At 34.7% G+C, this 24,303-nt stretch overlaps 1 protein-coding gene and 1 long non-coding RNA gene across 5 annotated transcripts; both read right to left on the bottom strand.

Moving 5' to 3' along the window:
- Positions 1 to 292: 292 nt before the first annotated feature.
- On the bottom strand, positions 293 to 1,978 carry LOC107895314 (uncharacterized). Its single transcript, XR_001683480.2, has 2 exons — positions 1,050 to 1,978; positions 293 to 680 (listed from the first exon to the last, which is right to left on the bottom strand). It is a non-coding gene; the product is annotated as an uncharacterized lncRNA (long non-coding RNA).
- A 17,036-nt stretch (positions 1,979 to 19,014) lies between these two features.
- Positions 19,015 to 23,764, bottom strand: LOC107895315 (protein GRAVITROPIC IN THE LIGHT 1). 4 transcript variants are annotated; one of them, XM_041085377.1, is made up of 3 exons: positions 23,458 to 23,715; positions 23,225 to 23,275; positions 19,015 to 20,652 (listed from the first exon to the last, which is right to left on the bottom strand). In XM_041085377.1, exon 3 carries the CDS (start codon positions 20,650 to 20,652, stop codon positions 19,285 to 19,287), a length of 1,368 nt encoding a protein of 455 aa, XP_040941311.1. In that variant the 5' UTR covers positions 23,225 to 23,275; positions 23,458 to 23,715; the 3' UTR covers positions 19,015 to 19,284. The 4 variants fall into 4 exon arrangements, with proteins under 4 accessions (XP_040941311.1, XP_016676113.2, XP_016676112.2 ...); XM_016820624.2 differs by lacking the exon at positions 23,225 to 23,275 and having other exon boundaries at positions 23,458 to 23,764; XM_016820623.2 differs by lacking the exons at positions 23,225 to 23,275; positions 23,458 to 23,715 and adding an exon at positions 21,577 to 23,200.
- Between the last annotated feature and the right edge of the window lie 539 nt (positions 23,765 to 24,303).

The raw sequence follows: 24,303 nt of genomic DNA, 5'->3' as shown, positions 1-24,303 counted from the left end.
ATGTCCGGTAATGCCTCATAACCTCGTTCCGGTAACGGTTTGGGGTTAGGGGCTGTTACACATCTGAGGTGGTCGGAGGCTTTTGGAACTTGGTATAGGGTGGAAAGTTGGAAATTACAAAATGATAAACATCAGAATGGTGCTTGGTTATCGGGTCTTGGACAAGGAAGAATAGTAATTTAAAAAATTGGTTAATTATATAGTGGTGGTAGATCTTATTAATATTGAGTCGACTACTTAGAAATCGAAGGCCTTGCGAGAGTTATTTAATGAGGAGCAAGTGAGCAGCATATTGACTTTTCCAATTGCTAGAGTTGAGATAAAGGATGAGAGGGTTTGGAGAAGTGATAATACAAGAGTATATTCGACAAGGAGTGGGTACAAATTACTGCTAAATGGGGATGTGATAACATCAATTGGGGAAGGGTACTACAAGATACGCTATTACAGAGTTTTTACAAGAAATTATGGAGAATAAGAGTTGCTAAGTAAGATAAAAATTACAATATTAAAATTGACTAACAACTACATTCCTATCTTTGATAATTTACAACTGAGAAAGTTGGTGGTGGTGAATTATTACCCTTTCTGTCGCTTAATGGAAGAGTCGATGAGCCACATTTTTCGGGATTGTTCGTTCACCAAATGTGTCTTGTAGTGGGTGGGTATTGATGGCTTACCTATTAATTAGGGGCAATGTTGGAAATTTTGGTTAAGAAATTTATTTGTTAATAGTGGTGAAGAACAATGTAAATGGTTAGCTATTATTTTCTGGGTAGTTTGGCATCACAGAAACAAGGTCTATTATCATGGTGAAAGATAGTGTGTTTGGCCTTAATTCTTTTATTAAAGCCTATTATACAGATAATAGTAACGTAGAAACAACAATAACAACAAGAATTATTCAAAATGATTATGCATGGTATCCACTAAGGACAAATATGGTTAAAATTAATTTTGATGCATCGTTTAATAGGCATGAGCATAGTTCAATTTTAGGCATAATTTTTAAAGACAATGGGGGGTATATTCTGGTAGCATGTACGTACCCGAATAATTTTGTGGCCGACGCAACTACAACTGAGGCCAAAGCCTGTTTACATGCGGTGACAGTGGCTGAAGAACTGGGCTTTCAAAGGTTGGTGGTGGAGGGGGACCCCTTGACTGTAGTTAAAAAGTTCGGTCACTAGGGAGGAAATATTAAGTATTGTTGTAATAATAAAGGAAATTAAATAAAAGGCTCAAAGATTCAAAGAACTCATCTTTAGTTTTGTAGGCAGATTGGTGAATCAAGTGGCGCATGCTATGGCGAAGGAAGAAAAACAATGGTCATTGCTAATGGTTTGGATTGAGGAGGCGCCGCTAAGGGTAGAAGTGGAGACTGAAAGAAATAGACGAAATCTTATATGAATGAGTTGAATGGGTCAAAAAAATGGGTATTCAAGGCTCTGACTGTTCAAAACTACAAGATCCATCATGATTTCTGAGGGCTACTAATCCATGGGAGCAAGACGATGGTAGTAGCGACATTGATGAAGGATCCTAGGGAGATGGCGCTGCTGAGTTTTTTATCGAAAAGTCTATTGGTTTTCCTGTTTTTTTTTTTATTTTTCCAGTTCTGTTCTTGAGAAGACGATAGGTTTTCTTTTGGTTGTTTGTTTGGTTTTCTCAAGTGGTTTTATTTGTTTTTCTGCAATTTTCATTAATTAGGACGCAGCCACCGTTGTTTGCGTCATTTACTCGGTGACACTTGTAACTCATGCAAACATGCATTTATTTATTGATAATGGCATTTCATCGATCTTCACTAAAAAAAAAACTCACTAACACTTGACACTTGACACTTCAAATTAATAAATGAGTACTTTCAGAAGAATAGGTTTGTGAAAATTTTGTATGAGCATGGCCTATATATAAAGAAAAATAGAGATGGTAATATCAAGATCATGTGCTTATACGTAGATGATATGATATTCACTGAAAACTGTTACAGGCCATTTTACCCAACAAACCCATTAAAACCCGGGGCCCAAACACTAAGCCCCAATACCCGAGCCCAATGGACAAGCCCACATCAGAATAGGGTTTCAGAGACTGAAACCCTAGTGCACCAACTCCCTGCCACCGCCGCAACCACCACTAACCACTCCCATCAAAACACCTGCAAAACACGCAAAGAACAGCAACCAAAATGAAAAGAAAAGGCATGTAATGTTGGCTATAAAAGCCATGTTTATTGACTGTAAAAAGGGTTCGGCCCCTCTTTCACTATTTCAAGAAATAAAAAGGGCAAAGAAAACGGATTCAAGAAATTTTTCTTTTGGTATAAACTCTATTTTCTTTATTTATATTTTTCTCTTTATTTTTCTTCCATCCGAAACTGTTTGATTCTTTATTCTTATTTTTATTTTTCTTTTATTTTAAAAACATATATAAATATAATATATAGATTTTAAAATAAAAATAATACCTTTTTTGAATTTTCCGGCCACCGTGTACGGTGGCCGGCGCGACGACGGAGCGGCGGCGACGTGGTGGCCAAGTTCGTCGGATTCTTGGCAGTGATGGAGAAGGGGAGAGGATATTTTTGAGAAGAAGAGTTTTTTTTTAATGAAAGCTGAAAATGATTTTTTTTTGGGGAAACCTTGACTTTTATAGGCCCCCCAAAACGACGTCGTTTTGGGCAAGCCTCTTAGGTACCAAAACGGCGCCGTTTTAAGGCCGGCCCGAAAACCGACCCGACCCGCCTGAAGGATCCGCGTGTTTTCGACGGAAGGGATAATTGCGTTTTCAGGCCTTCCGCTTTTAAATAATTTTGCAATCAAGTTCTTTCCTTTTTTTAAAATTCGGCCTATATTTTATTTTCATTCACAATCTGGTCCACTTTGAAATGCAGTGTTTTGGAGGGTGGGGATTATTTCCATTTTGGTCCCCCTCTTTCCGCGCGTGTCACAATTTAGTCTTTTCAGTCCTTTTTTATTTGAAATTCGCTCAGTATTTTTATTTTTACTTCGATTTAGTCCCTTTCATTTTGAATTCGCCCAGTTTCTTTTTTATTTTGATTTAGTCCCTTTTATTTTATTTTTCTTTCAATTTCGCCCTATATTTTTGTTTTATTTCAATATAGCCCATATTTTAGCAATTTTATGTTATTATTATTATTATTATTTTAAATATTATTATTAGTTTACTATTATTATTATGGTTATTATTATTACTATTATCGTTAGTATTAATATTACTGTTATTTCTCTTATACTTTTCTTTCACGAATATTTATATACCTATTCATATATATATATTATATAAACGTGCATATTTATATATATATATTATTTTTCCTTTTTTACATATATATTTTACTTATACCTACATATGTATTTTCATATTATTATACATATCCATGTATGTGTTTTTATTTTTATAAATAGATATTTATACCTTTATATTTTAATTTATATACATATCTATATATCTATATACATATCTTGTTTTCATAAATATATATATACACTTACATATTCTTCATATTTTTAAATACGTGTTCTATATATGTTCTTTAAATATTTTATGACTCATATATACACATATTTTTTATAGCTTAAAACTATCTATATACCTATATATACATATATATCTCTTTGTTTTTTTATTGTATTTACTCTTTATTTATTTCATTTTCATTATTTATTTTGAATGAATTCGTTTTTATATTTTGTTATTTTATATGTCGTAAGTTTGACCGTTTATATTGATTGCTATTGCTCGTATCATTCTATACTTTTATATTCATTATGATTTTGCCATGCATAAAAATGTAATTTGCTCTTACTATGATTTCGTGTTTTATTTTGCTCGATGTAACAAAATTTAATTTTTAAAATGACATTTCGTGTTTGGATTTGAGGAAATAGTGCCCTAACTTACTGGGTTTCGACTTTCTCAATAAATCTAAATACACGAATCTTTTCAAACTCGAAGTTTTTTTAAATGATCTCGGAAGTTAAGAAAAGATCGTGCCCTAACTTACTGGGCAAGATTTATTTTCTAAACCCGAGATAATAAAACATTTTTTGAAAAGGGGTAACATTTTAGCATTCACTCCAGTATCGAGAATTCGAGACGTTGTATCCTAACTTACTGGATATGATGTCTTTTCTTGATTAACGTGAAATATGCCACTTTTTCCAAAATTTTCAACTTTTTAATACAAGGATCGTATTTTTTTAAATTTCTTTAAAGTTTTCAGCTTTTCGACATTAAGACATTAAGTAATCAACTAAGGTACCAATTTTGGGCGTATCGAGGGTGCTAATCCTTCCTCGTGCGTAACCGACTCCCGAACCCGTTTTCTAAATTTCGTGGACCAAAACCGTTGTTTTAATAAAATTAAACCGTTTATTAAAAACAACCATTTTTCGAGGTAATCCAATCACACCTCATAAAAAAGGATTGGTGGCGACTCCCATTTTTGTTTTCATTTTCCAAAACCCAAGTCGACCCGTTTTTCATCAAAAAATGGTGTCAACAGCTTGGCGACTCCACTGGGGACGCCACACGAGAGTCAAGCCATGAGTTGATTACTTTTTGTCTTTTTGTCAAAAATCAAAAACTTAGTTTAAATATACGATCCTTTCATTGTATTTTTATCTTTATTATGATCTTCGTCATTATGATTCATAATTGCTGTGTTTAAGTTCAGATTTATTTTTGCACATTGCATTGCATGACCGTTGGTCACACCCTTTTTAAGTGAGAGTGAGAAGCTACGCCTTCGTGAGGTTTTCACCTCCGCATGGGATAGTGAATCGCTTTCGGGATACATCCGTACCTATGTCTTCGTGAGACTTTCATCTCCGCATGGCCATAGGGAAATGTATTCCCCTGAACTGAACTCAGTCCATATGAGCCTATAATGGGTGAGGATCGAGGAATCTGCTGGTTCGGGTACCCTTACTTTAGAACCAACCCTCATATAGTAGACTTAGGAACTTAACCTAGGTAGAGCCACTCCAAACCCCTAGTATCTACCCGATTAGGTACTTTTTGTTTTCCTTGTTTGCTTCTGTTTTTTACTAACCGATCTTGTTTTGTTTTGATTATGATTGCATTGCATTTTAGGAAAGAGATATGGATTCCAATCCAATTACTAAATTAGAAAGCTTGTCATGGAATACGAATTCCTTGATAAAGTGGAAAACAATACGACTTCCCAAACATATTCTGAGAAACACAAGAATGGCGATGGAAGAGTTCGTGACCTTGCTTGGTGGCCTGGGGATTCGAGACGATTGTCCAAAAGCCTTCAACAAGCTGACGAGCCTTATGAAGATGGGCAGATGATGGATCGCAACCAGGATCAAGAAAATGAGCTAGCAATGGCATCTATTGGTGAGATTACCTCAAACATGCGGATGAAGAAAAAAATCGATGTTGTTTTCTTGGAATATGAGGGTGAGGTCGTACATGTATCCGTTTTATGTAAGGGAATTTGCTTTCTAGAAAAGTCTCCTAAATGTAATTGAATCAGAATCAACGTCTCTTTAGGCATTCATTTCATGCATTTGCATTACATCGCATCATATGCATTAGACTTTCACGAAGTGACCCTAATTATGTAAAATTATTTCAGCTAATCTGGAAAACCAATCAACCAAACATCCTTACGGTACTCGTCGCAAAGCCAAAGAAATGGATCAAAGATTAGAGAAACTGGAGCAAACGCAAAAAGAGATGCAAGACCAGTTACAGGTGCAAATGAAAGAACATATGGAAAAGATCCAGAAAGACATGGCACAAAAGATGAAGGAGTCTCAGGATGAACTAATGACTAAATTGACGCAACTAATAACCAAGGGAGTGGATAAAAGGAAAAATCCTGTGGTTTGCGATGAAGAAGGAAACAATGATGAGCCACTTTTTTCTCCAGGATACACGCCTCCGCAAGCGCAAATTCAGATTGAACCACATCCACGAAGATCTTCTGTTTCGATTAGGCCTCAGCACTTTCAAGGTGACGCCTCAATACCGAAGAACCTTCAGGGCAGATCTGGTTCTAGTCCTGACGATAATCTGGTTGTCCCGGACTTCGATGAAGTAGCGGAGAAAGACAAGATGAAGGAGGAGTTACCAAAGCAGTTTGAGGAGAAATGGAAATGGATTGAAGAGAAGTTTAGGGCGATAGAAAGTATCGACGGCTATCGTGGAATAGATGCGAAAGATCTGAGTTTAGTTCCGGATTTGGTGCTTCCTTACAAATTTAAGATGCCGGAATTCGAGAAATATAATGGGACCAGCTGCCCAGAAGCTCATATTACTATGTTCTGTAGGCGTATGGCCGGATACGTCAACAACGACCAACTGCTCATACACTGCTTTCAAGATAGCCTCACAGGGGCAGCGTCTAAGTGGTACAATCAATTGACGCGTATCCAGATTAGCTCTTGGAGGGATTTAGCACAAGCCTTTATGAAACAATACAGTCATATAGCTGATATGGTCCTTGACAGAATTACCCTTCAAAATATGGAGAAAAAGCCTAATGAAAGTTTTAGGCAATACGCACAAAGGTGGAGGGAGGTCGCTATCCAAGTTCAGCCGCCACTCCTAGAGAAAGAAATGACGATGCTCTTCATCAACACATTGAAGGCCCCATTCATCACTCACATGTTGGGAAGTGCTTCGATGAGTTTTTTAGACATAGTCATGAGCGGTGAAATGATTGAAAGTGCCGTGAGAAGTGGAAAGATTGATGCTGGGGAGAATAATAGAAGGTCAGACTTAAAGAAGAAGGAAAATGATGTGAGCAATGTGAACACCTGCAACAAATCGATTACACAGCCAAGAAAGGTGATTACTAGTCAGCAAGGTTCATCTAGACAAGAATCGTATGTGAAGCAAGGCACTGAGAACCTTCAATGCACGCCAATTCCGATGTCATATAAGGAGTTGTATCAAAGCTTATTCAACGCACGTATTGTCGCCCCTCTCTACACGAAACCTCCACAGCCACCGTACCCCAAATGGCACGATGCGAATGCACATTGCGAATATCATGCGGGAAATACGGGGCATTCCATAGAGAACTGCATAGCCTTCAAGAAACTGGTTGAAAAGCTCATCAATATGGGTGTCGTCAAGTTTGGTGATTCATCTAATGCAGAAAATTCGCCACCCAATCATGATTAACAATGGGGTGAACGCAATATATGAGAAAGTGTGGGGAAGTTTTCACATATATGAAGGCATAATTGAAAAGGGATCTTATTAGGTGTTCGCCCTTATAAACCTGGGAGTGTTCTAAAGAAACCTTTGTAGTATTTAGAGCTTACTCAGAGTAATATTCAAAACACACTTGTTGCTTTCAGCCTAGAGCAACAAGAAGTCTTTTGTGAAAAAGGCTTATGTCTGAACGTCATTATTTTAATGGAATGCATCTTTGCGATCTTTTGAACTAATATTTTTTTCATTGATTATTCTTTTATTCTTCCATCCAAATCATTCTTTCATTCATAATCACACTGTGCAGATAATTATTCTTAAATTCATACATTCTTTATATATTATTTTGTACCTACAATAGGTCCCTGGATATCAACGACATGAATGGCACTGCTACGGACTTAGAATCTCCTTTTGAGCGAGACATGTGTTTAGAGGGATCTCACGACTTTGAAAATGACACAGATCGTAGCTTATCTCCAAACTTGTTGAGGATGGTAGAACAAAAGGATAAACAGATCCTACCTCTCAGTGAATCATTAGAAATTGTGAGCTTGATGAAGACTAGAATTGACCTGCCTACAGAGACGAAAAATTCAAAGATGTCTTTGTATGATCATACCAGGGTATGCCTCGATTCTTATAATAAAACCTGCACAACAGCACGATGTCAGAAATTTACAGTGCGAACGATGCAATTCTTTGCCGGGACAATGCCTCTCTCGTTGAGTCAGCATAGCTTTACCCATTTGAAGTTGAGTTTCCATCCCTTCAAGATGTTGTTGGATTTTATCCTGATTAAAGAGGAAGATCCAAATTTTTCTGTCGTAGTTGCGTCCCAAAAGGGCTCTATGAAAGAAATCTGGTACCAAAGAAGGTTTCTCACATACAAGATGAAAGTGGAAGATCTTATGTGGAAGACTTTAGAATAACATTGATTCTGGTCGAAAAGCATGACCAGAACTTGCCTAATCTCATGAATTCAAAAAATCAAAAAAATCAAAAAATCAAAGTCAAAATAGAAAAAAAGAAAAAGGAGAGGCCAAGGCGAAAACCCGCAAAGGGCGCTTTGACCAAAGGTGGATCTGAGTTGAAAACCCGAAAAAGGACGACTCAAATTTTGAGCACAATGGGGCATGGACATCACCATTATCGAAGACTTCTAATGGGCATTGTTTCATTTTGAGAGGCTACTTCATGAGCTAAAGGCATCGTATACCGATACAGAATTTCAGAGAAGAGAGTATTGGAGAATGCATTGAGGTTAAACAATAGCACGATAGCTGAAGTCTCAAATTAGCTCAGAAGTGGACACCACGATTCGTCACTGAAGTTCCTAGAGTTGAACATCAAAAATTGAAGGAAAATGACGGAGACTTACGAGGATCGATGTGAGAAATTACCATTTACCCTCATTGTTTGTCGAACATCGGTATTGGGGCAATACTTCTCTTTTTGGTTTACAGGATTGAGGTAGTTCTACCTATTAAAATCCCCTCGTTGCTTGTTGAAGGGATCCAATCGCAATGTGATTAGTTGGCCCTAGGAAAAGGGTTAAAAGCTATTCATCAGGGTCAGATGTACCATAAATAAATAATATGAGCCCATAATAAACATGCTCGTCTCAGAGAATTCCACAAGAGGGCTGGATGTTGAAAACGATTCTTCCTTAACGAAAGGATTCTAAAGGGAAATGAATGCCAAACTAGGAAAGTCCCTATGTTGTAAAGAAGACCATTTCTAGAAGAGTACTGATCCTGAGTGAGATTGCTAATCCTATAAACTCGGATCCAGAAACACTTCGTTTAAAGGAGAAGGAAGGACCAAGGTGAAAACCTGCAAAATGGCACTTTGATTAAAAAAAAAAAGAAGAAGAAGATGAAAAAATGAAAAATGAAAAGTAGAAATGGAGAGGCTAAGGGGAAAACCCGCAAAGGGCACCTTAGGCCAAAGGGGATTTGAGTTGAAAACCCGAAAGGGGCGGCTCAAATACTGATCAAAATGGGGCATGAGGTGATATAAGCTGCTCAAGTTTTGTTCATATTGAGGCATGTGTTGATCTTGCCATGCCTGAATCAACAGGAAAGGATAGGCGACATCTTGAGGGCATCGACAGAGCATTGTAGATCTCCTAAACGCATGTCCAACTCAAAAGGGTCTTCAGAAAGTTTGTATAGAGAAGTTCAAGCTGCGATATCTGGGGCACCCAATTCTCATGTTATTTGTTGTTCTTGGAATACTTTTTTTTTCTTTCCAAGATATACATTCCCAATTAATTCTTTTGTTGTCCTTCTTCACTATTTTCGATAATTTGTTCTTTCGAGCTATGCTCAGAACCAACTTTATTCTTATCCATTGTTATGACTTTTTTTTTTGCAAGCATTGGAATAATGATTAATGGACTAATAAAACTTTCACAAAGGAAGTTTTGCATATTACTCTGAAAAGTTTCTAAATAATACAGGAACCTGAAACAGGACTATTGTTTAGAACATGCCAAATTTGAAGGTTGGAAATTTGAGAAGGAAGAGTCTAAGTTTGGACTTTCTCTTTGGATTTTGTTGACAAATGCATTGATTGAACAAAAGGACAAGATGTCGTGTCAATGAAAAAGCTTAAATAAACAAGCAAGCAATGATCACTAGGCAATAGGAAGAGGTTACCTCAGAGAAGAGAGCCTTCATTTGTGCATGAGTCTTTGAAACGACACCCTGGAAATGGTGTAAGGGGGGACCAGAAAGATTAAGATCCTATATCCTTAAATTGTGATAAAAGAGGATTGAGGAAAAACCATATTTCTACCCTTGGATTGTAGAGGGAGAATGATGGTACAAATTTTGTGCCCTAATGGATTAAACTTTAGGGTTTACAGTGGGGGGCAACCAGATTAAGTGTTTCTTTGGATATACCAGACGAGCAAAAAAGGCGTTGTAGTACGTCAATGATAAAACCTTAATAAGTTTTTACGTGATGTTAACCTAAGCATTAAGGAATCATCTTCATGACATTTTGCATTCACTCAAATGTCATTCATACATATCTAGTTAGGAGCATTTGATTCATTCTGATTATGTCATCCTAATCACTAGGCACAATTAGGTTCATAAAATAGAACATACAGGTCATGTTCCCCAAGGGACAGATCAATGAAGTTAAAGATCTTGCCTTCCTACATTAACAGCGAAGCAGATCGAAGACACAAACCTTGCCTCTTTCGGTTGTGATAGAGCTGGTTGAAGACAAAAGATCTTGCCTTCCTACATTAACAGCGAAGCAGATCGAAGACACAAACCTTGCCTCTTTCGGTTGTGATGGAGCTGGTTGAAGACAAAGGATCTTGCCTTTCTGCATTGACAGCGAAGCAGATCGAAGACACAAACCTTGCCTCTTTCGGTGGTGATAGAGCTGGTTGAAGACAAAAGATCTTGCCTTCCTACATTAACAGCGAAGCAGATCGAAAACAAAGCCTTGCATCCATCGATTGCAGTGGAGCTAGTTAAAGAAGCAGATCTTGCCTTCTTGTACTGACAGTGAAGCAGGTCGAAGACACAAACCTTGCCTCTCTCGGTTGTAGTGGAGCTGGTTAAAGAAGCAGATCTTGCCTTCCTACATTAACAGCGAAGCAGATCGAAAACAAAGCCTTGCATCCATCGATTGCAGTGGAGCTAGTTAAAGAAGCAGATCTTGCCTTCTTGTACTGACAGTGAAGCAGGTCGAAGACACAAACCTTGCCTCTCTCGGTTGTAGTGGAGCTGGTTAAAGAAGCAGATCTTGCCTTCCTACATTAACAGCGAAGCAGATCGAAAACAAAGCCTTGCATCCATCGATTGCAGTGGAGCTAGTTAAAGAAGCAGATCTTGCCTTCCTGCATTAACAGCAAAGCAGATCAAAAACAAAGCCTTGCCTCCATCGGTTGCATTGGAGCTGGTTAAAGGTTACAGATTTTGTCTCCCTAAGCCGTAGCGGAGCAGATCAAAGACAGCAAATCTTATCTTCAAGTGTAAGGAAGCGGATTCAAACCACAAGTTCTATATCCCTGACCTGTAGTGGAATAAATTGGAAATTACAGATCTTGTCCCCCTGAAGTTACAGTGGAGCAGATTGAAGCCAGAGATCTTATCTCCCCGAGATTACAGCGGAGCAGATCGAAGACACTATCCTATCTCCCTGAAGTTACAGTGGAGTGGGTTAAAATAAAGGATCTTATCTCTCTGAGGTTGCAGTAGAGCAGATCGCATCAAGTCTTATCTCCCTGACGTAGCAGTGGAGCAGACTAAAACCACAAATATCGTCCTCTTAAAGTTGTTGCGAAGAAGATTGAAGCTGTAAGTCAGAACACTCTGAAGTGCAGTGGAGTGGATAGAAGCAACAAGACATAGTGGACTGGAAGGAGGCTATTTGAAGAAAAGAAGCACTAGAAGAAGTCAAGATTCGGCAAGACCGGGCAAAATTGGCATTTCTTGGTCTTTGCTCTGTTCTCGTTACACGACAACGAGCAAAGAGGGGCAGCTGTTACAGGCCATTTTACCCAACAAACCCATTAAAACCCGGGGCCCAAACACTAAGCCCCAATACCCGAGCCCAATGGACAAGCCCACATCAGAATAGGGTTTCAGAGACTGAAACCCTAGTGCACCAACTCCCTGCCACCGCCGCAACCACCACTAACCACTCCCATCAAAACACCTGCAAAACACGCAAAGAACAGCAACCAAAATGAAAAGAAAAGGCATGTAATGTTGGCTATAAAAGCCATGTTTATTGACTGTAAAAAGGGTTCGGCCCCTCTTTCACTATTTCAAGAAATAAAAAGGGCAAAGAAAACGGATTCAAGAAATTTTTCTTTTGGTATAAACTCTATTTTCTTTTATTTATATTTTTCTCTTTATTTTTCTTCCATCCGAAACTGTTTGATTCTTTATTCTTATTTTTATTTTTCTTTTATTTTAAAAACATATATAAATATAATATATAGATTTTAAAATAAAAAATAATACCTTTTTTGAATTTTCCGGCCACCGTGTACGGTGGCCGGCGCGACGACGGAGCGGCGGCGACGTGGTGGCCAAGTTCGTCGGATTCTTGGCAGTGATGGAGAAGGGGAGAGGATATTTTTGAGAAGAAGAGTTTTTTTTTAATGAAAGCTGAAAATGATTTTTTTTTGGGGAAACCTTGACTTTTATAGGCCCCCCAAAACGACGTCGTTTTGGGCAAGCCTCTTAGGTACCAAAACGGCGCCGTTTTAAGGCCGGCCCGAAAACCGACCCGACCCGCCTGAAGGATCCGCGTGTTTTCGACGGAAGGGATAATTGCGTTTTCAGGCCTTCCGCTTTTAAATAATTTTGCAATCAAGTTCTTTCCTTTTTTTAAAATTCGGCCTATATTTTATTTTCATTCACAATCTGGTCCACTTTGAAATGCAGTGTTTTGGAGGGTGGGGATTATTTCCATTTTGGTCCCCCTCTTTCCGCGCGTGTCACAATTTAGTCTTTTCAGTCCTTTTTTATTTGAAATTCGCTCAGTATTTTTATTTTTACTTCGATTTAGTCCCTTTCATTTTGAATTCGCCCAGTTTCTTTTTTTATTTTGATTTAGTCCCTTTTATTTTATTTTTCTTTCAATTTCGCCCTATATTTTTGTTTTATTTCAATATAGCCCATATTTTAGCAATTTTATGTTATTATTATTATTATTATTTTAAATATTATTATTAGTTTACTATTATTATTATGGTTATTATTATTACTATTATCGTTAGTATTAATATTACTGTTATTTCTCTTATACTTTTCTTTCACGAATATTTATATACCTATTCATATATATATATATATTATATAAACGTGCATATTTATATATATATATTATTTTTCCTTTTTTACATATATATTTTACTTATACCTACATATGTATTTTCATATTATTATACATATCCATGTATGTGTTTTTATTTTTATAAATAGATATTTATACCTTTATATTTTAATTTATATACATATCTATATATCTATATACATATCTTGTTTTCATAAATATATATATACACTTACATATTCTTCATATTTTTAAATACGTGTTCTATATATGTTCTTTAAATATTTTATGACTCATATATACACATATTTTTATAGCTTAAAACTATCTATATACCTATATATACATATATATCTCTTTGTTTTTTTATTGTATTTACTCTTTATTTATTTCATTTTCATTATTTATTTTGAATGAATTCGTTTTTATATTTTGTTATTTTATATGTCGTAAGTTTGACCGTTTATATTGATTGCTATTGCTCGTATCATTCTATACTTTTATATTCATTATGATTTTGCCATGCATAAAAAATGTAATTTGCTTTTACTATGATTTCGTGTTTTATTTTGCTCGATGTAACAAAATTTAATTTTTAAAATGACATTTCGTGTTTGGATTTGAGGAAATAGTGCCCTAACTTACTGGGTTTCGACTTTCTCAATAAATCTAAATACACGAATCTTTTCAAACTCGAAGTTTTTTTAAATGATCTCGGAAGTTAAGAAAAGATCGTGCCCTAACTTACTGGGCAAGATTTATTTTCTAAACCCGAGATAATAAAACATTTTTTGAAAAGGGGTAACATTTTAGCATTCACTCCAGTATCGAGAATTCGAGACGTTGTATCCTAACTTACTGGATATGATGTCTTTTCTTTATTAACGTGAAATATGCCACTTTTTCCAAAATTTTCAACTTTTTAATACAAGGATCGTATTTTTTTAAATTTCTTTAAAGTTTTCAGCTTTTCGACATTAAGACATTAAGTAATCAACTAAGGTACCAATTTTGGGCGTATCGAGGGTGCTAATCCTTCCTCGTGCGTAACCGACTCCCGAACCCGTTTTCTAAATTTCGTGGACCAAAACCGTTGTTTTAATAAAATTAAACCGTTTATTAAAAACAACCATTTTTCGAGGTAATCCAATCACACCTCATAAAAAAGGATTGGTGGCGACTCCCATTTTTGTTTTCATTTTCCAAAACCCAAGTCGACCCGTTTTTCATCAAAAAATGGTGTCAACAAAAACAATCCAGGTATGTTTAATGATTTTAAAAAAGTTAAACTAAAGAATTTGAAATGAAAAATATTGGTGAGATGTCATACTCTTTTGGAATTGAGGTAAAATAAATGAAAGATGGAATATTTAGCACTTAAAAGAAGTATGCAAAGAAAATTTTAAACAAATTCAAAATGAAATATTGCAAGTCGATAGCCACATCAGTAGAATCAGACATGAAATAAAGTGTTGATTCAATGACGTCAGTAAATCCAACTTTGTTTAAAAGCATCATTTGGAGTTTAAGATATTTGATTGTCACACAATCAAACATAATGTACGCAATCAAACATAATGTACGCAATGGGATTAGTAAGTTGATTCATGGAGAAGCCAAAACAAAATCACTTGGTTGCAGTAAAAAAAAAATTGAGATATATCAAAGGTACAAGTCATTGTTTATGTTATATACACACTCAAAGTTCAAAATTAGTTTAGACAATGATCATGGTGGTGACTTGAAAAATCGCAAAAGCATGTTCAAATATTTTTTCCATATTGACTTTGCATTATTTTCATGTTCATCAAAGAAATAACAAATAGTAGCCATCTCTACCTATGAAGTAGAGTACATATTCATTGCAGTGCACTTCTCAGGGGAATATTTTTGGCAAATTATCTCTTATACACGAAGGTCCAATTACAATTTATGTTGATAGAAAGTCTAAAATATCTCTTGCAAAAAATTCAGTGTCCTATAGTCAAGCAAGCACGTCGATACAAAGTATCATTTTATTCAAGAGCAGGTAAAGAATAAAAATGTAGAGATAGTCTATTGTAAAACAAAAGATCAAACTGACAGACATTTTTATGAAGCCATTGAAAGCGGAAATATTCCACAAACTTAAAAAAAAAAAAAGCTTGGAATGAAAAGCTCGATTTAAGGGAGAATATTAAAGCCAACCTGACTTACAAGCTCGGCTAAGCATGGTTTGAAAGTTCATAATGTTCTTGAATATTCAAACAAATGGATAAGAATAAAAAAGTGAAACGATGGAGCTTATCATGTATGGATAAGCATAGAATTGCTGGAAGCTTCATAAGCTTGTTACTAGTATTTTAATCAGTTTTTTTAAGGTTATAAATAGACCTCATGTTGGTGTAGCATGATTCATAAGGGAGCAGAAACAAGAGAAGAAAGTAGAAAAAATGGGTGTGGGTGGAGTTGAGAGCAATACTAGCCGTAGCTAGTAAATGATCAAGAAAATTATTGTGTTATTTTGTAAGTTATTTTTCTCGAGTAATAAGATTATTTTGGTTTTAAGTGTCCATTTAACTTCCAACAAGTAATAATGGATACGTATGACAGGTTGCTCTTCAATGGCAAGCAAAAATGGTGAATGTTTTCTCCGATGCCTTATCCACTCTTTATCCACTCTTAACATGCAAGCACATAATCAAAAATGTTTTCTCAACTTCCATAACCATTTAATGGCTAATTGAATACATAGTCTATTTAACATTTAATCTTCTAAGGTCTTAATTTCACATAATTCGAATTCAATTCCGACTTTAGAATTATAATCTAGGGACTTTAAGCTTTCCAAAAACTTATCTGAACCCCAAATTCTTTTCATTTTCTCTAAAGCTTCTCAAGCACTCAACAATGGTGTTATAAACATCCTTTTAAGAAAATCCTATTGTGACATGTCTTCTAGTCAACCTACCACATTCTAAACTTACTTCTATCATAATCCCAATCTAAGAACAAATAATAATGCAAAGCTTTTCTTACCTCTTAGCTTCACCGAAACTTAACCTCATTCCTTGTTCTATCTCGCTTCAAACACCACCATTTTACTCTCTACTTGATGGGCTTCAATCACTCATAATTTTGATGACAAAATCTACCTTCAAAGCTAACAAATTCGCCCTTAATTAAGCATTAAAGCTCACGATGATATAGAGTCTTCATTTTTTTTTTTTGTTTATTGCCTTGGGAAAGAGATGGAGAATCCCACTTGTTCTTCCTTTTTATGTTCGGTGGGAGAGAGAAATAAATAAGCTAATTTTAACTAAAATTTTAATCCTTAATCAATCTAATATAATCGATCCAAAGGCTATGAATAAATGGTAGAAATGTTAGTGTAAATCCGTGGCTTTTGTCATGGTTCTCCCCTAAGCTTAATAAGAGTGGTTTATTTGCTAATTAAGGTCATGGTTAAATAGCTACTTCAGTCCTTAAAAATTTCCATGTTTTCTATTTATTCCTTCCAAATTTGGCTTGACACTTTACTACCTTCCTCAACTTAGTCCTTAAACTCTGTTATTAATTCTAACACTTAACCGAATAATATTCTTAGTTGAAACTACATGCTATCTTGTCTCTTAATTTACAGATTTTATGCCTTTTCATTTGCTTTTGTAGGGTTTTTTTTAGCATACTTGTAACCAAAACTCACCCTAATTTCGAGTAAACATTTTGTAATATTGGGGACGGGGACTCATCATTATCATTTTATATTACAGAATGGTTTGGTTATCAGTTAATACGAACTGTGTAAGCCTCTACATATGTTTTCATGACATTTAAGCATATACTCAAATCCGGAAAACACAGGCTTCAGCTTTCAATTTGGTAATATCAGCACTGAATATTCCCCTAGAACAATGAACTTTATGCTACCATGTGTATCAGATAAAAAGGGAAGTTGAAAGCTTCCTGTACTACCAGAAATTATGTTTGCAGAAGGATTAATTATAATTGCAGATGGATTCCCCTTGTTGTAACTTTAAGCTACCCAGTTTACTGTAGGCTTCAGGTTTCCTGTTAACAATGAACTTGGAGCACTGATGATTTTGGTGCTGCTTATCTGAAAAGCCCCACACGCAACCGACATTGCTTTCTATAATGTGCAGTGTAGAACCGTACATTGAATCAAAAGTATGACCCATTTGGAGCATATTCTATTATCAGAGTCGGTGAATATATGTTCAAAACAAATGAAGGATACGTTAGATATAAATATTAAACTTAAATGCTTTAGGAAAAATAAAAAGAGTAGAGTCAAACACCCACCCATTTACCTATTATATTTATTTTCTCACTTCGATCCACTTTACCCGAAAATATTCAATGTATACATGATAGATAATATCATCCATTTTAACCCTTGTTTAGAATAAGTATGTATAAAATAATAATTTAAGGACTAAATCAAAAATAAAAGCATTTGGCTGATGGTGATTTCTTTGTTTAAAAAAAAAGGACCACAATTTATTAAGAAAGAAAGACGTACATTGATGTCTCCCCTATTGAATGCTTTTGCAAATATTAAAGCCATACACACAACTGTCCCATTGTAAAGAGTCCTTTTCAAAGCCTGGAAATCTAATGTGATTCAAAATTTTGATCTCATCTTTTGTTACAAAGCCCCCACCACCGTCAGCTCCATACGAACCATTCATGCTTTCTTTTGTCTTATTTATTTTGTTTCCATAATTCCTATTTACAAATATTTTATATTTATATTATGAGATTAGTATGATGTTTAAAAAATATTCTTTAGACACCATGCCACATCATATTTTTTTAAAGAGAATTAATAATATATTTTTAACTCTAAAATTAATAAATTTAATCTATCCTTTTTATAAAATTCTAAAACCCTAAATCCATACTCTTTAACCCGTAAATTTGAATCTACCAATTTCTTTAAAATCATAAATCTTAAAATTCTAACCCATCATACCATAAATAATAAATCTAGTTGAAAAAAAAACTATAAACCTGACATTACTATTACTATTTGTTAATTTTATTTAAAGGATTAAAATGTAATGTTAGAAAATGTATGATATTAATTAGAAATAAGTATTAAACTAAAATTAATTTATATTCAATTTAGCTTATATTTTTTAAACTATCTACTTACCTCTAAATATTTTCATTAAATGAATTTTAAATAAAAGCATAACTATATCCTTATTAATTAGTATTCTTTTTATTTTCAAATTTTATATTCAATTGTTGAAATTATTTATCTATTTATTAAATGAATTTTTATATTCAATAACTTTGATGTAGAATTTTTTAATATATTTATGTTAATTTATTTATTTTTATTATTGATCATCTTAAGTAGTGACTAATCTTCTCACTAAAAACTTTCTTTAGAAAATTAACCACTCATTTCCAATGAGGTGGGGATTTATCAGCCTAATTAATACAATGGGATCCTTGGCCAATATTTTTGTCATTTCAAGACCGGAACCCAGATGGAATCCCAGACAACTATCATAATATTATTATTTTTAATGGGTGCCACTGCCATCCAAAGTTAATTTGCAAACCAAAACACATTTTTGATGATATCCAAAAGGGCTTTTTTATTTCTTCAAAGCTTGCAGTTCCAAGACACAACAGAAGAAGGGCTTTTTGCTAAAAAGCTTCAACAATCCATTAACCATGGTAGGGTGTACCAAAAGTAAATTTACTCCGAAACAAAACAATAATTCCTTCAAAATGACCTCTTGGCGAAAGTCAATACTCATGATTTGGTTTTTACATTTTAGCTCTCTTATAGTTTTATCAATAACATAATACCAACCTGATATGAAAACACGAGTCAATGAATGACATCCAAGGCTGTACCTTACATACATACATACATACATGATGAAAATTGAAACTTTCCAACCTATAATTATATACATATATAGAAACGTATCAAATGAGGCAATAACGCAAAACAGCTAAAACATCATTGGCCTAATATTGACAAAATTGAGGGATGTGCCTTACAAAGAAATTACCAGTGAATGAGCCTTTTAAGGCCACTAAACAAGGAGACAAATTGCCCAGGTAACCATGTTTCAAGTCCCCACAACACCTACAGCAACCAGGCATTCCCATTTTCCTCATCTAATTTACTAGAATAAGAATCAAGAAAATGGCATCCAGTTCAGCTCTAACTATGTTGTGGGTCCAAACTTAGCTCACAAATATTCCCTGTGACTAACACTGCTACCTTGTCTTCAACTGAGACAGATAGACCTGGGCCTGTATTACAGTTTTATGGATCCTGAATCCCGGAACAACCGTGAAAGCCACCCGTGGTTCTGATTCCGACGAAAGGAATGCTTCCTCAGCTACACTTTCCATGTATACTTCAGAAAATCTACACCCTTTGCTTATTTGGAAGATCGATGCCTCTGGCTCGAAAGCAAAGGCCAAGCAATGCAGAAGCCACACCCGCTTCGCCATTTCCGTGAATAAGGCGAAAAACATAGTGTCTGGGAATTGATAGGAGTTCACCATGTCCCTATTGCTCAAATTGCCAAAAAAGGATGATTCCATCCTAGGATGAACAACTTGCAAGTACTTGGTTCGACAAAATTTTGCAAATGTTGACTTGGGTTTCACGGCTAGATATTCCCCGACTTTCACGGATTTCATTTCCATAAATCTATCGATGAAGACTTGTGGACGTCTCTTCCCTTCAGATATAGAGTTTCCGTAAAGAGAGAAATAAGGATGGTGGAAGGCCTTGAACATTTCCCTGCAAATGAAGGACTCGAATGTAAAACATTTGTCGTCTGCTTTCCAATAGACCACGCCTTGTTCTATCGAACTAGCGGCCGCATTGATATCCCAGTCAGCGGACTTCATTTCATCGAGCATCAGCCTGACGAAACTTCTAATGGACTTCACAGTCTGCCCAAGAACGGTACTAAAATTGCTAGGAGTTAAACTTGATAGCTGAAGGTTGTCGAGCACAAATAACTGACCACTTTGATTCAATCTCTTCCCCAACAACCGGTTATGTTTATTGGATTCGTCCAACTTCTCTCGAAGAAAAATGATCTCAGACTCTTTGAGTTTCAGCTGAGATTCCAATTTCTTTCCCATAATCTCAAATGTCTTGGAAAGACTTTTCTGTTCTTGAATATCAGCTAAAATCATTGTATGTTCGGGAGAAGGATCATACTGCTTCTTCAGAAAACACTGCTTCAATTCAGATAACTTCTTCAAGTCCGTTACTATCAATTGATCAGCAGCTTGAATCCCCTCAGCGTCGTACGGTGACTGAGCATGCTGCAGCTGAGCATATCCTGCCTTAATAGCCGAAACGGTAGCAAATATTTTCGCAATAAGAGCTTCCAAAGCCACCTTTCTTTCGAGCTCTTCGTCATGTAAACTGTCGAATTTCTTAGATAATCTCTTGGCGGTCTTACTGTCATTCCATTCTTCGGCGTCTTTAGACTTAACCTTTTGAACCCCATCATCAGGCACAATCCCAGCAGTAGCCGTGTGCAGGTGAAGAACTTTTGATAAAGATCGAATCCATTTACTCTTTGACGGAGTAACAGCCGATGGCTTAACCGCTTCCATCTGCAAAGTATCACAAATGACAACGACAGAAAAACTATGAGTCTAGAACAGAATTTCTTCAATCAACTTTTTTAACACACACCAATTAAAAGCAAACAAAAAAGGAGAGGTGGGGAGGCAATTAAGTGTGTTGACTGAAAAGAAGAAAAAAAGCAAAATGCTTTAAATCGAGAATGGAATTTTCTTTTTGTTAGCTCTTTTACCTTTTTCAGTACACTGTTGAACGACGCGGGAAAGACAAATAGAGAAAGAGAGAGAGAGGAACAAGAAGAGCAAAATGGACAGAATATCAATCAATGGCATGCTCCAAAGACATGTTTTTTTAACGGTCACAAAGTTCAAAAAGCTTGTCTTTCCAACACTACGAAATTGAAACCTTCATTTGGAGCATAAAATTCAATGTATATGCAAGCGGTGGAGGAGAACACACAAACAGGCCTCATATTCATTTCCTATAGCTGTTGCACAGTTCATATGGGGTCAAAATATGCACACTAATAGTCTATAATCTATAATTCAATAAACTTTACATAACAAACAACCCACTTGTCTCCCCCCCCCCCAAGATAAAGAAATACAGATATTCAACCCCAAGGAGACAGTGAGGAAATAAATTAATGCAAAGCAGCTGATTTTTCTAATGTTTTATAGGGAAATCTATCCTGTTTTGGTAAGAAATTTGTCTACATCTTTCATTTAATTTTCCTGGAAATACCCTTTGAAGAATTGAGAACTTCATTTGTATATACAACATGTCAGTTCACACCACATGGAAGAATTAGAAAATGTCCAAGAGATTTCCAAGAAAATAAAAATTATTTATCATGAAAAGCTTTTTGGTAAGAAAGAGAGAGAACCAAATCCGAGACCGAAAGCAATAAATCGAAAAAAAGTAAAAGAAATTAGAAGATTATGTAAACATACCATACAAAAGTTCCTATATGAGCACAAATCTAAATCGAGATGTGCTGTATTTTTATAGCATACAGGAGGTAAACAACATGCATAATATTCTAATTCCAAATGAGCAAAGTTGAAACTTGACAATAGCCCCCCATTGTGGTCCATGTACCACTTGAAATTTCCAACAAAGTTCCATATAACTTTTAACAATTGGCCATATTTGACCCCACAACATTAAAAATCAAAATACCTTCTCTCCTTCAACCCAATCAATTGTACCAATAACCGGAAATTAATTAAAAAAAAACAACCAAAATGCTGAAAATTGAGAGTTGCATAAATTCATAGGATTCTTTAGGGTCTATGCATTCACTGTTCACACCCTAAAAGAAGTCTAAGAATAAAGTAAGGTTAGCTGAGCTTATTGGGGGTTTTTTTTTTGGGGGGGGGGGACCACCAAAGTGAAAATCTGATATGAAACAGCATATTCATGAGCTTTGCATATTCACGTGGCTATCCAATGAGTGCACTGTCATGCAATGGCTTTATTCTTTAGTAGTATTTCTCGTCATTACTTCACTAATATAAATTACTCCACTTTTTCAACATGATACAATTACACAAAGGTAATACAAAAGAATAATTAAAACCCATATAAATAAATTATGTTGGAATATAACCTCCAAAGATATGTTTTGTTCTATCAGAAAAAAATGATAAAAGTTCAGTATAATAAAGAAAGAAGAAAGAAAGAATACGCAAACAATGCACTGAAAAGTTGTTTTCTTTTTGCAGTGCAACAGCTTAAAACAACCGTTGGATTTCTGCAACATGTTTCAGATTTACTGAGATTTGTGCCTATTTGCCTTAATGACCAGAATCTTTTTTCCCAATTTGTCCTATACCTAGTCGCCTATCTCTAAATCTAGGCTTCCGTGGGAATTACACGTGCAAATACTATATTAATATCTGCATGGTTAAGAGATGTCACTAAAATCCTCCTAATACATTAGTCTACAGCTTTACTCGTTTCATTCCATTAAAAAAATCAAATCAACAGTTTTTAGATATTAAAAATCTTGGAAATGGAAGCAACATGGTACCAATTATGTTAATAAATTCCTTGAACAAAACCAATTGTGTATTCAAATCACTATCTCAAAAGCATAACTATAACTTGATCAATTCAGCATTGGTATTACATAAATTTATAAAATTATCTCATATCTACAACTCATGCCAATATGAATTTAATAAACATCCACTCAGTAAACAGATCATATTTCATTGATTCAATCAATAAGATAATGGTACAACCGTGTGAACTTCTTTACTGTTTTTTCTTTACGTAAATCTCAAGCAAACAGAATTAAAAACCTCAACGTTCACACTCTTTCTAGAGCATCCTGTTATATTAAAAAAAATGATTTTGCTGGAAAATCAGAAGCGATTTAACAGAGTTTTCAGCGAAATATATATTTTTTTATTTTGAGGAATGGAAAGGTAGAAAATCTCAGAAGCTGAATCCCGAGAAACAAACAGAAAGTAGAAATCAAAATGTAAAATAAGGGGAAAAGCAAGAAAAGAATGTAGAAATAGCAGTAAAACTTCCAAAGGTTTTCCTCATCAAATAAATAAAAACCTAATGATAAATTATGAAGACACTTACCTTTAGCTCCTCCAATCAAACTATAAGAAGAAAATCCCTAAAAATTTATGACTTCAAAAAAAAAATCAAGATTATTGATACAGAAACTATAAATAGATATATATATATATATAGAGAGAGAGAGAGAGAGTAATATTTTTTATTAAAAAAAGTGAGAAAAAATCAAAAAATTAAGGGAAATAAAAGAAAAACAATCCATTAAAAATAAAGCTTCATTCAGATTTCTAACTTACCTTAAAAAGAAGCCTTGTTTATCATACAATTACGGGGCAGTGAAGAAAATAAAAAAAAAAACTTTTGTTTAGCTTGAAATATCAAAATCCAACCAGCGAAACTTCTTGAATGCAAACGAATTATATTTTTTCAATTTTGAGATGAAATTTTCCCACTCTTTCTTTCAGATGAAATTTAATTTTTGAATAGATGTTTGCAGGAGGAAAAAAGAATGGATGGAAGCTTGGCTTGGCCAGAGCAGAACGTGAAATGACAAAGGAGGACAGAAAGACAGTTTTTTATTCAGACATGGAGGGGAAACGTAACTGTCCAAGTTTGGGTCATTTTCCGTTATTTTTGGTTTAACTTTATGCCAATTTTTTTTTCTCCTTCTTGATATTATCTATTCGTTGAAAACTTTATACGATTATTCAATGCTAATAAGATCATTTTTCTAATTTGATTAACGTCAAACATTTTTATTATTTATAATAACATTCCTGAATCAGTTTATAATATTTTATTTATTTTTTATAGTATGTGTTATATCTTTACATTTTTATTATTCAAGATTTTTATTTATGATAATATCTTTTCCAAAAAACAATATTAATATCCTAAGAAATAATTAAAATATTATATTCATCAAAAAATAATAATTATACTTATGATTTTACAAAATAAGAATGATTTTATTGTTCTATATTTTTATGTAAAATCAATAAATTGTATAAATGATCAAATTTCAAACTTTAAAGAATTTTAAAACATTAAACAATATCACGATTGAGACTTAACTTAATTATTATAGATATTGTTATCAATACAGAAGGACGTAAGTTTGAATTTGTTGAAGTATATTATAT

The sequence above is a fragment of the Gossypium hirsutum genome, chromosome A13 (genome assembly GCF_007990345.1).
Source record: "Gossypium hirsutum isolate 1008001.06 chromosome A13, Gossypium_hirsutum_v2.1, whole genome shotgun sequence".
Classification (NCBI taxonomy): domain Eukaryota; kingdom Viridiplantae; phylum Streptophyta; class Magnoliopsida; order Malvales; family Malvaceae; genus Gossypium; species Gossypium hirsutum.
Note: the sequence above shows the minus strand (reverse complement) of the source record. Positions and strands in the feature narration are given on the sequence as shown.

What these genes read in the sequence shown, in the direction of transcription:
- LOC107895315 (XM_016820623.2), bottom strand. Translation starts at nt 21,720, where the DNA reads ATGGACCACAATGGGGGGCTATTGTCAAGTTTCAACTTTGCTCATTTG. An exon ending in CATATAGGAACTTTTGTATG is followed by an intron (nt 20,653 to 21,576) that starts GTATGTTTACAT and finishes GATACTTTGCAG; the next exon opens with ATGGAAGCGGTTAAGCCATC.